The 13,240-nt window shown below is 31.4% G+C and overlaps 1 protein-coding gene and 1 pseudogene across 1 annotated transcript; one reads left to right on the top strand and one right to left on the bottom strand.

Annotated features, from left to right (window-relative positions):
- Window positions 1-422: 422 nt before the first annotated feature.
- Window positions 423-2,116, bottom strand: LOC137839096 (uncharacterized; annotated as a pseudogene).
- A 4,704-nt stretch (window positions 2,117-6,820) lies between these two features.
- Window positions 6,821-9,545, top strand: LOC137805808 (AP2-like ethylene-responsive transcription factor PLT2). The gene is made up of 8 exons (XM_068605726.2): window positions 6,821-7,103; window positions 7,475-7,557; window positions 7,689-7,697; window positions 7,793-7,881; window positions 7,979-8,052; window positions 8,143-8,193; window positions 8,294-8,370; window positions 8,750-9,545. The coding sequence occupies exons 1-8, from the start codon at window positions 6,877-6,879 to the stop codon at window positions 9,352-9,354; spliced, it is 1,215 nt and encodes a 404-aa protein (XP_068461827.1). The 5' UTR covers window positions 6,821-6,876; the 3' UTR covers window positions 9,355-9,545.
- Window positions 9,546-13,240: the final 3,695 nt, after the last annotated feature.

The following is a 13,240-nucleotide window of genomic DNA, read 5'->3' as shown; positions in this document are numbered from 1 at the left end:
CCGCTGTGATAAGAACTTATTACTTGCTTATTTAAATAATACATGCTCAATTGCAATCAGTCTAATTTTTTTATAATTGTAGGGTCTTTGTAGAAGAATAGCATCCACCTTGCAGTTGATTATAGAAGAATGGTAATCTAACCAAGGATTCACCTGCATGGGAAGGGACACAAACAACCTTGATGCTAGCCTGATCAGCCACTGAGGACATGTTTGTGTATGTCCGCAGACGATGACACGGACGATGATGATGATCATCATTTTAGTTGTTGTTATGTTTTGTAATTTCGTGAAGAAAGACTTAATTTACAATTATTTCTGAATTTGATGAATGAACACTTTGGTTATGAAATTAGACAATTTTTCTTTCGCATTTATAATAGTCAGAATGTTAACATATTCATTTATCAATGCAATTACAACTATAAATGTCGTCTAATGGACATAATTTGTGTAAACATTTGCATCCGACTAGTATAATATGAACACCATGTTTTGACAATTGGATAACAATGAGTAGACCATAAAATATTTGTTGGTGGAATCGGGAAACCTTCTTGCAACTGAACCTGTTAAAAATTGTAAGCAATGTCATTAATTATGTTTTTCTATGATAACTAAAATTCATTGTCAACCTGAACAAAATGATTTCCATGAACATGTCCAATACAGATGATGCGGTGATGATTAAAATTTGTTGCAGGTTGGGATCTTAATGGAAAAATAGTCAATGATTGTTTAAGAGATAAACACACAACAATCACATTATATCGATTCGCAATAACGTATCCCATATCTGGTATTGTCATCCACTTATCTGTACTTATCTGCAAACAGAAGAAAATGTAACAAGTTAATCCACTCATAGACCATTTTACAATTAATATCATTATTCATAATGAATACAATTACCATGTGGTCAACTAAAAGTGAATTTTTCAAAAATTCATATCGTTCATCCCCACCAAACAAATCAATATATTCTTGACGCCATTGACAAAGTTCTTTATGCAAGTTCATGCGTACAATAGCCCAGGACTCCTCTTCCATACCCAATAATGCACCAACCGCACGATAGCCACAATGATCGTCAGCCTTAACATCAACAATATCAACAATGTAAGGGTGAATTCCCACCGGAAACTGTTGTAGCATTGGTATTGATTTGGTCAGAGGAGTCTCTCAAATAAATCCCTTGCTACATTTCAAACTAGATGAACTATCATGTTGTGAAAGAATGGCATCAACATGTTCAAAGTAAGAAGGAATTCGCTTCGTTGATCTACCAAATTTACTCTGACGCCCTTTTAGTGCACCTTTTGTTTTGACTTTCTCCCTTGGTGGACATAAAGATGTCTTATCTGGATAGGCAATCTCACGTAATTTGAATTTGATATTAATCTTACCAGCCATGTCAACCTCATTGAACCGATTCATGACAACCCACTCTTTGTTGGATGGACAACTCTACTGAAGTATCATCACTTGAAATATCTAAAAAGCTTAATCGTGTCCAAATGAGATGCACTGACTGCAATGGTATGCTACCCACACCAAAGGAAGCCAATTCACAAGCACAAGGAAGGCCATGAGTAGATCTAATGGTGCACCCACAACGAGATTTATCTAAACCAACATATTCAACTCGATCACTCTCTTCTGCAATATATTGCAAGGCATATTTCGATACGAAGCCAACCAATTTCTTATATCTTGTTACATTGAAGACATGACTCACTACATGCAAACTCTTTTCAAATGAAGATTTAATTGCATTATGTTGCAAGATGATCATCTTATTAATGGAATCCCAATAAAAGCATAAGTCCCTCATTGACGTCTCAAGGATCCTCTTTAAAGTCCAATGTGCAGCCTCAACCCTGTTACTTGTCGTGTTGCCTAAGTGCATGACTTTATCCGTCCAAGCCTTAACAAACTTTTCTTTATGTGGATTTAACCAAGTACTAATCACATATTCAGTAAATATAGGCCATGGTGAACAAACAACATTAAATGCCTCAACACGATGTTCATAGGACTCTACATTTTCACAATCAATAATTGCTCCCCAAGATTCCATCACTTGATCCCATGCCTCTTTTGGATGAACAATCATTTTACATTTTTTTAACATTTTTATCAATGTGAAAACGACATAACAAATTAGCAGCTTTGGGAAGCACAAAATTTATTGCATTCATTAGAGCAATATCTCTATCACTAACCACAACCTTCGAGTATGAATCAAATCTCAAAAACAAACCTTTCAGCTTCTCAAGGACCCATACAAAGTTATGATGACGTTCTAATGCGAGTAACATAAATGCATCACTGAAGGTCAATCCCGTTGAGGTTACACCAACAACTTCAAACAAGGGCATCCTACACCTATTAGTTTTATATGTACTGTCCATCATCAATACAATGTTAAAGGCATTCAATAGCTTCACTGAATCAGGGTGTGTCCAAAATAAATCTTGCACAACATTTGTCCCTTCTTCAAACCTAGACCAATGGACATACATATCACACTCAAGTAACATCATCAATTGTTGCATTTTAGTTCTATCACCTCATACTGATTTTTTGTAGATATATCGTGCATTATAAACTTGCTTTATTGTACTCACATTTTTCTCATTATGCTCTTTCATTGTCAGCAAAATATTTCAAGGCTTCACCGAACTGTTTGTCATGTCTATAAGCATTGACTTCTCACTACATATGAACCTACCAGCATATGGATGACCAACCAATGTATTTGTCAACTCATGATTATGACCCACAAATTAATTTCAATATCCATCATTCACCACTCTTTACTGAATACCCTCGTAATATGAAAGGACAACCGCATTTCCTAGTTCCACTCTCAGTAACCTGTAAATCCTTCTTATATCGTCTGTATTGACCTCCTCTCTCACAACCTAATAATACAAATGTTTTCCTTCCTCGTTGGCCAGTTGAAGTATCCGATCTCAATATCACAATACAAAAACCAAAGTGAAATGCAACTTTTCTAACCCACTTTAGGAGCTCATCCCGAGTAGGAAATACCTACAAAAGTTATCATAACAAATTATTTACTAATTAACAAAGAACTTAAACATACTTTACAAACTTAACTTTACCTCATCTGTAGTAAACACATCTGTACATTCATGTCCCTTCGATTTAGATAATGACTTCTCAATATCATCATCATCCCACACATCCACACCATCATATAATTCTTGTTCAAATTTTTCACTATTGTTCATGCTTCTACAAATAAAAAAAATGAAACAAAATTATTGCATTCCAGATCCATGAATCCATAAGTCAAAAAAATCATTATGGATCCAACAATCCATAATTCAAAAAGATCATTCAGGATTCTGGAATCCATAACACAAAAAAACAATTCCGGATTCATAAATCCATAATGCAAGTGATGTATTCTGGATTCAGGAATCCATAACACAAAACAATTCCAGATCCACCAATCCATAATGTAATTTAGGCTTCCGGATTCAGCAATCCAAAAAACAACAATATTTTACCTTCCGGAACACCCCCTCATCCAGAACACATAATTTAATTAATTCTGGATTCATGAATCCAAAATATATTACCGAATCCCGATATCCGGTAATCTCGAAATCTCCATAACCACTGTGCTCCTTAAAAAAAACTTAACTCTTACCTCTATAACCCAAACAACATTTCGGCAACGTTGCGTACTCCTCCAGCTTGCTCTCAACAATTACGAAGAATCTCCACAACAGTTGATACCCAAGGATAAAGATGATCAGTGACTATGGAAATGCAGAACGGTGCCCTTTTCAAATTATATGTCAAGGTTAATGTTAGAATATTTAAAATTGTCGGGGTGCAGGAAGAAAAACGTGAGGGTGCAGGAAGAAGAAGCCCAATATCTTTTATGATTTTTTTTGTTATAACTATAAAGGAGATCAAATAGAAGATGCCCAGTTATTGTGACCTGAAACATAGAAGAAAAGTTTAACTAATTAGAATTAATCACTCCAATCTAAACTTTAATTTGTACACCTTCTAATTTTATATTTTACTAATATTATTCTAATAATTACTTAGGTTAGTTCATTTAACTAAATTCTATGTATTTCTATATTTGAAAATTTCTAACTTTAATTCTAAAAAATCACGAATAATTTAAATCTTACAAATTTTCTGTATGATTCTATTTAAACCCATCCCATTTGCAACCATTGGTATATATTGAGTTTAGAAAAGAGTTACTAGTGAACCATAATAGTAATGTTATGCCTCATATCATATCGAACGCCTCATACAACAACAATGTTGGAGTTGCTCCATTCACCACATCCTCATCCTCCTCTCACATGGAACTGATTCATCCCCAACAACCCTAACCCTATATTTTGTTTATTTTCTTCTCGTTTCTAATAAAAAATACTTCTATGTTTATAGTTCACAAAATATTATAAACAATAAATTTATTTTAATAAAATGATTTATTAATGGTATTTTCAATTAAATTCCTATTAGATTTTTTTTTTCCTATTAGGTCTCTAAGAGTTTTATATTTTTTAATTGAATTTCTATTGTTTAAGTTTATCGAGAAATGTGAATAACATGATCGTTCATAGAAAATAAAAAAACTATAAAATTAAATTTTAATTCCTTGTAAACTTAGGTGTTTTTAATTGAATATTCATAAACTTTTTATATTTTTTAATTAAGTTTATATCATTTGATTTTGTGATGACGTGATATTTTGATTTTGGAGTCTCAAACACCATACAACATTGTAAACTTGGATAATAATAAAATCAAATCTTCATAATCCTAATTATTTTGTAAAACATGACATCAATTGTTTCTTAAATTAAATACTAAAACAAAAATAAGATCAACTATGTGAAAACAAAAGGTTTCAAAGTTTCATTTCTTTATTGTCCAAGTTTATAATATTGTGCTTAAAACTATAAAATCAAATTGTTATGTTACTCTAGTTGAGTCGGAACTCAATTGAAAATAATATAGAAATTTATTGTGCTTAAAACTATAAAATTAAATTGTTATGTTACTCTAGTTGAGTCGGAACTCAATTGAAAATATATAAATTTTTGAAACTTAATAAAATAAATATTAAATATGAATTTAATTAAAAATACTTAAATTTACAAGAAAGTTAAAATTTACTGATTTTATTTTTTATTTTACATGTGAAGACATGTAAAAATTAACAGTTACCAGTTTAATTTAAACAAAATCAAATGACAAATACTCAATTAAAAAATATAATATTTCTAAATATTTATTAAAACATAAATTTCAATAAAAACTTAATTAAAAATGTTTAAATTAATGAGGATCTCCAACAATTAAAACTTAAATAAATTTAATAATATATATTATTATATTGTATACATTATTTTGATAAACTTCCTCAGGCGCAAATCCATAAAAAAATGTATTATAAAAAATTATTAAATAAAAAGTATAAGATAAAAAAATAATTATTTATATTTTGTTTTTAAAATTATTTTAATTTAATAATTTTTTTTTGTAGTGTGTAATAAAATTGTGAGTTACTTGAAAAAGGCTTAAATTGTATGAGTCCATGTAAAAGGAAGTTTGCATAGGGATTAATCAGAACTTGAAAAGCTCCGCAGAGGGAATAAACTCTTTCTGTCATTTATCTGCAACTCGGTAAGAGACCAAGTTAGTTGGAACTTTTCCACAATTTCACAATTATCCAACAAATAACTACTCTTATTCGACGACATTTGCCACGCCTTTACTCTAACCACTATCATTACTGACAAATTTTATCATATCACGACACAAATCACTCCTTCATGCTTTTCCCCAAAAAAACAAAAACTGCACTATAAACACACTTTTAACTCAGAACATGCCAAAACCATTTGTTCTATAACTTTCTAAACTAATGTTTTCATTCATCAAACTTGGTTTTTCTTGCTTTCTCATTTCTTGAGACTAAGCTCTTTTATTTACTTTGGGGTCACTTACATTTAAGTTTATATACAAATTTGTAATGTATATAGGCTTAAACAACCTTTTCCATTTTAGATATATTTTCTTTTCTGTTTTTAAAAAATATAAGTTTCTTTAATTAGACATCATTATGTAATTTAATATCTCAGTTAGGTTGACACTTTAAGTAACAACAATATAAAATGATTATTCTTATGAACTTTTTTTTCTTATTCTTGCAAAAGAATTTATCCATCTACTCTGAAACAAGCAATCACTCACACTTGAATTTTTTCTAAAGAAAACTTTTCTTTGAATTTTTTTTTATTGTATTTCTTTCTGTGGTGTATATTACAACTGAGAGAGCATTGTCCCACTCATAATTTTTTTACCTTTTACATATCTAAACTCTCATTCTACTATTTTCTAGTAACTTCTAATTTTAAAACCCACAAATTACATTTAAAGTTTATTCAACATCTACTTGGTTTCAGTTCTGTAACACATGGAAGTGATAAGTTATGACATAATAAAACTCTTGTACATTTTGATAAAATCAATGTATTGTTTTAGATGGTAACCAACAAATCAAACGTTGTCTTGCATTGAACAGGGTCATTTTGTTTATACTTTAATAAGAGTCAGCTCACAAATAGCTACTTGTAATTGGTTTCGTGGGTTGTGAGAAAATTAAATTTGTTTTTTATGGTAATGTTATCATCGACATTTTTTTGTCTTTGTTCCAAAATCCAGTTTTAAACAATAAAATGACAAGTTAAGAATGAAACAAGTTTCTTTTGCAGTATATATGTAAAGAGAAGTCACTGATTGAACCATTCCAGGTAATAATATAGCATTGCTGTTTGGTGAAAAAGAAAACAGAAGAGTGAAATGGAGCTTGCACCTGTGAAATCTGAACTGAGCCCAAGAAGCCATAGGTTGCTGGTGATAGATGGTAGTGAGGTTATTGCTACCAAGTGTGTCAAAAGGAGGCGAAGAGGTTCGTCTATGTCAGTGTTAGGTGGCAATGAACAACAAGGTGAAAAGTTAGAAGAACATAAGCAACTTGGTACTGCCACCACTGTGAAGAGAAGTTCAAGGTTCAGGGGTGTTAGCAGGCATGATCTTCATAAACATATCTTAGGCCTTGTTTGTTTATTGTTTTCAAAGGCACTTTTCTGTATTCTAAAATTCTTTTGCCCCTTAAACCTTTTGAGCATAATTATGTTTTCTAAAAGTACGTCCCTGAAGTACTTAAAATGGAAAACATTTGAAGAAAACAGAAGAGAAAAGGATGAGACAACATTATTTTGGATGAAAAATTGATTACTAAGTAGTGTGGAACTGTTTCAGAAAGTAGTTTTGAAAACATAAAACAAATGAGAAGAGAATCAGACAGCCCTTATTCTCAGTTTTTTTACCTATTTCCAATTCTTTTAGTGATTGTTTTCTGAATTCAAGCTAAAATTATATTCTTTCTGTGGAACAGACACAGGTGGACTGGAAGGTTTGAAGCACATCTATGGGATAAAGGGACCTGGAATCCCACTCAGAAGAAGAAAGGAAAGCAAGGTAGATGCTGAACAATTTCCCCACTTCACTTTTATTGGTTATTTATTATTTCTAATTTTTATTTTTGATTGCTCATTGCATTGTTGTTCTGTTTTTGTATGTGGCTTTGTTGCTTTCTTGATGTGGAGCAGTATATTTGGGTAAGTACATCATTTTTTGATTTTAACTGTATTTTCTTTGAATTCAAGGATACATAGAGAAATTGACTTTGTGGGTAAATTTATGCTTTAACCAGGAGCTTATAATGATGAAGAAGCAGCTGCTAGAGCTTATGATTTGGCTGCACTCAAGTACTGGGGAACATCAACTTTCACAAATTTTCCTGTATGTTTATCATACATTAAAAAAAAAAAGCTGAAGTTTATTCTTGAAGAGGTTGTATCTGAGTGATATCCATTTCTCACATACTGATATTTTTCAGGTATCTGATTATGACAAAGAAATTGAGATAATGAAAACAGTAACCAAAGAAGAGTATCTTGCTTCACTGAGAAGGTAATCCTATTTCTTCAAGAAATACTGCCATTAAATCTTTTGGTTTTTGTTTTTTGAAGCTCTATATCCTGTTTTGTATCTTTATTGTAGGAGGAGCAGTGGTTTTTCCAGAGGTGTATCAAAGTATAGAGGAGTAGCAAGGTGAAACATTTGTTAAATTTTGTAATCAAACATCATTCTCTTTTTTGTCCAACAAAGAAATAAATGGTGCTGAGATTTTATGTATGAAAACTAAATACAGGCACCATCACAATGGAAGATGGGAAGCAAGAATTGGGAGAGTGTTTGGCAACAAGTACCTCTACCTTGGGACTTACAGTGAGTTTTCACACTCAACATAATTCCCATGTTTCTTACAAAGAACACCACTTGGCCACTTCACCATGTATCCATGTCTAAAATAACAAGAATTTGGAAAACAAAGGGTCAAAAGATTGCAACTTAGATGGTGGGATAACTAGGAAGATTCATTATCCATATCAAGGTTTTAATAAATGGTTACTCTAATTTGGATTCTAATGTAAGGTTTGTGGACTTTATATACTTGTATTGGTCCCATTTTGTTCATAAGTTCTCATAATATCAGAGATTGGGATAAAACTGGCACTGTGACACCAAATTTAAACCTTGATTGATCCAAATATTTTATTGATAAAGAGCTGTGACCTCATCCATGTGCTCATGTCTTCCTCTAAAGGTACACAAGAAGAAGCAGCTCGTGCATATGACATTGCAGCAATTGAGTACAGAGGCATAAATGCTGTGACAAACTTTGACTTGAGCACCTACATCAGATGGCTAAGACCAGGAACACATCCTATAGCTTCACATGATCAAAAGCCTAGCACAGACCCTCAACCCTTTGCTACCTCTAAATCAATGCAAACAAGAGGGAACATTGATGTATCCAACTCTAACATGCATTCATTCTCCTCAGCTGAATTGGACAGTACGAAGAAGCAAGACTTTTCCAAGTATATAAACCCTCTGAGTCCTTGCAACAAACCATCTTCTCCAACTGCATTAGGACTTCTCCTAAAATCAACAGTGTTTAGAGAATTGATGCAGAGAAATCTGAACTCCTCTAGTGAGGAAGCTGAAGAAGTTGAATTGAAATACCCACAAGAAGGCAATGATGCAAATGGAGGGATTTATTATAGTGACAACACCAGTAACTCTTACTTTTGCTCTTCTCTTATCAACAGATTACCGAACCTGGAGTCACCAGAAGAGACTTCATTGCCTGTGTATCATGGAACTGTGCAATCCGGATGGAGCAGTTCTTTCAACATGTCTAACTGATTGCTTTTGTTTTTGTTTTTTTTCTATTAAGAGAAGTTGAGGGAAAACCTCACCTTCTTAGCATACTAGTGGAAGTCAAATAATTGCCAAGATGTGCATACAGGCACTTCGACCTTTACTGTTCATAAATCAAACAATGTCAAATATTTACTATATTGACTTTGAAAAAAAAGTGTAAAATTTCTTCTTTTAAGTTGTTCGTATTGATGGATTCTTCACTTGATCAACCATCCAAGATAAGACTAAATCCTCAAGTTTTAGCCAAAAATGTAAACTAACCTAAGGAAGAAATTTTGAATTTCAAAGGTAAAAATAAAATCTAGCTTATTTGGACAGCATTCCTTCCTTGGTTCTTCTCCTTTCCATGCTTTCTCACACTTGTCTTACCTTCTTTTTGGCTGAAATTTGCAATAGGCTTTCTTGGTATCGGATGACTTCCATTTGCTACTGGTTTCTTCCAAAGTCCATACCCCTAGCTTGTTTGGCATAAGATCAAATACAAAATTACTAATTGCATACATTTTACACAAATGAAAAATGAAAGTAATGTTGAATCAAGTGTGTTCAAGCTTTGAAGAATCCAAATCCTTTGTGTTTGATGGAAGACTGGATGTGATTGTTGTTGCTGAGGTGCTTTAGAATAGGATCTGGGGTAGATTATATTTGTAATCCACTCTTTGTTGAATCTAAAAGCTTAAGTGTTTTCAAATCTTTTAAGTTTAAAGTGTTTTTCAAACTAAGTGAAAAAACAACATGTTGTTCCGATTGTTTTATACTTAGGTGTTTTTGAAAAAGTTTGAAAACTGTTTTGGATGGTTGACTCAAACCCAAACAACCGATTGATTCGCTATTTCAACCGATTGTTTGTTTGGAATCCTAACAGAAAACAGTTTTGTTTGTTAAAAGAACTTTAATTGATTTCATAACTGAATACGCTCCTACTTTAAATGCTTTGTCCAAGATTTGAATACTATAAATAGTTTTTTAATATTTTATAACAAATAACAAAGAAAAGAAAAACAGATTTGAGTTTTTCAAAGAGTTTTGAAGCATTTTGAGTTTGACCTTGAGCTTTGGTTATTCAAGAGAGAAGTGGAATAGGATTACTCTGTATTGATTTCAGTTGATTCTGTAACAGTGTAATTCGTTCTGTGATTTGTGTACATTCTGGTGTTGTAAAGCCAAGAAGGGTTGTGTGCTCTTGAGGTTGTCAAGATCAACATTCTTGGTGGTGTATGTGCTGAGCTAAAGGAAATGTGTGTTTTGAGGGGATCAAGGTCACTTCTTTGGTGGTGTGTGTATGTAATCTGGATTTGATTACCTAGTGGATTCCCCAATGGTTTCTGGGAAACTGGATGTAGCTCTTGGGTTAAGAGTGAACCAGTATAAACTGTTTGTGCATTTCTCTCTTCCTTAAACTCTTTAATTTCAGTTGATGTTATATTACTGGTATAAACAACCGATTGTTTCTGCGAAACAACCGATGGTTTTTTTATTGCTTTTCTGTTTTGAGCTTTGTTCTTGGCAAACTGACTTTCTAAATTTGGTTTCTTGCAAAGAATTTCATTCTATCTAAAAAAGTTTGCGAAAACCCCCTTTAAAACCATTCACCCCCTCTAGTTTAAAGCTATACATTCTAACAAGTAAGTTTCTAATTTCTAAAATTTACATTCAAAATATACTTTAACTAAGTATTTATTTTATAAAACTATTTAATAGTGTGTCTATCCATGCACACATGAGGAACTCGTGTAATATATGACAACTAAATATGTGATAAAAAAGTTTAAAATAAGTAATTTCTCTTTGAGGAAATTGAAAATAAGATTAATTTTGGGGAAAGACAATTTTGCAAATACAATTGAAGGAAAAGTCAAAAAATCAAGGTGGAAAGAAATTAATGATAGTGTTATCGTCAATTTGTAATTAGTAATGACAAATGCAATTTTTTCTGGTGTTTTGTAAAAGAAGAATGCAAAGGAGATTTACCTTCATCAAATTGTATAAGATTAAGTCACTTTAAACAAGTGTGTTTTTGAAATAAATAAAAAATACAGTCTATAAATGAGTGAGTCCATGATAGTTGTCGTTTGACAGTCAAATTAAAGTTATTCTAGCATAGTTTATCAAATACAATGATGGTCCGTTAAACCCCAAAAAGGTGATAGTATAATTGTGGCCTGATACTCCTAAGTTGTCTCTCACCGAATCCAATAAAGAAATTAGTAAATCAATGTTCAAAATCTATTTGCAAGTAAGAAAAGATAACAACAAGAATAACGATAAAAAATGGGTTTTTTAATTTGTTTAATAATAAACATAAAATATATTTTTAAAATAACAAATAAAAAGAGGTTGATCCCAAGTTCTTTCTTAATCCTCAAACAGAGCTAAATCAAATTGAACATGCGTCAATTTGATTCAACTTGAAACTTACTAGTAAAACATTTGTATACTGGTTTGATCACTTACCACTTTGTTCCATGCATATACTTCATGAAAATGCTTATCTCCTCTCTCTTGAATGCACCTAAGACATTAATTACAACAATACGAACTAACTAAGAAACTAAAGTTTAAGATAAGGAAGACTCTCAATCACATGTTCAAGTCCAACCTCTCACTAAAATCAGTTTTTCAAAAGATTAGAAGATTAAAACAACTATTACAGAGAATTGAAAAACAAAACTTTAATTGATCAAAACCTCAAAACTCGTTGGGGAATTACAAAGGAATCAAGCAAAAAGGTTTTGCCTTCCATGTCAATGCAAGAAAATAAGAATCATACAAAAAAGGAAATAAAACTAGGTTTAGAGTGTGTTGTGCAGCTATGAGATGCGATCCAAAAGCTCTTTTCTTTCCTTCTTTCTTTATTTATTTCTTTATCTGAAGTCTCTTTTATTTTCCTGTTCCAAATTATTAAACATATATATTCATTCCCAAACAATCTTAGATTTTATTATTACTTCTCTTGTTTTCAATTTTGCTTCAAATTTGCGCATTGATTGTAATTGATTCCAGTATTGTTGTGAGAGATATTGCTAAAGATTTTCTTAAATAATGTCTTAAAAGTATATTTTCTTTGTTCTTGAACGGTTTTATAAAGGAGTTTTAATTGCCGGATTTTGAGAGAATATCCCTACAAAATATTTGTTTTCAATTATTTTTCTGAGATATTTGTATATTTAATTTCTAATTTTTTATTTCATATTCGTTTTCTATTTTGATTCAAAGGAATAACTTGGGTTAAAACCACATAATTAACAACAGAAATAACAATTAAGGCCCAAATGAACCCAATTAAAAGAATATTAATTAAAAAAATATGTTTATCCATGATTACAGCCCAAGAATATATGATTAAAGCTATTAAGTGTAAGTAGAATTATGTTCATCAGTCCACGCCATTAATAAACCACTTCAACAATTTGAATACCTTATTTACTCAACTTTTAGGTGTAGATATCAATATAGTTGAAAGTGAACATATGGAACTTCTACTTCAAATTTTATTTTATTCGTATGATAAACTTACTATCAACATGACAAATAATAATATTGATAGATGTCGAGGATGGTGTTGAAGTTGTTCTTGAAGAAAAATTCAAGCGAAAGAGTAAAGAGTAAGAAATAATGGTGGGAAGTTTAGAGCAAACAAATGATTTAATTATTATGAGATCTAAATAAAAAAAACATGGCTTTAGTAGGAATCAAAATCATGTTATATCAAAGTTAAGAATGAAAAAATAATCTCAAATGTTATAATTATAATGCAAAAGGGAACATGAAAAAAGATCGTTGACATAAGAAAAATGGAGAAAATAACTCTAAAGTAACAACCTCGTAAGGTTATGTTGTAAATACTTAAAAGATTGAGATGTTATAG

This window comes from Phaseolus vulgaris, chromosome 3 (genome assembly GCF_051622355.1).
Source record: "Phaseolus vulgaris cultivar YP4 chromosome 3, ASM5162235v1, whole genome shotgun sequence".
In the NCBI taxonomy this organism is placed as follows: Eukaryota; Viridiplantae; Streptophyta; class Magnoliopsida; order Fabales; family Fabaceae; genus Phaseolus; species Phaseolus vulgaris.
This window is presented reverse-complemented; position numbering and strand designations above follow the sequence as displayed.

Bases quoted from the DNA above. Each gene is read 5' to 3' on its own strand.
- LOC137805808 (XM_068605726.2), top strand. From the start codon at position 6,877: ATGGAGCTTGCACCTGTGAAATCTGAACTGAGCCCAAGAAGCCATAGG. The intron at 7,104-7,474 runs GCATGATCTTCA...TCTGTGGAACAG, and splicing joins AGGTTCAGGGGTGTTAGCAG to ACACAGGTGGACTGGAAGGT. The intron at 8,371-8,749 runs GTGAGTTTTCAC...CTTCCTCTAAAG, and splicing joins CCTCTACCTTGGGACTTACA to GTACACAAGAAGAAGCAGCT.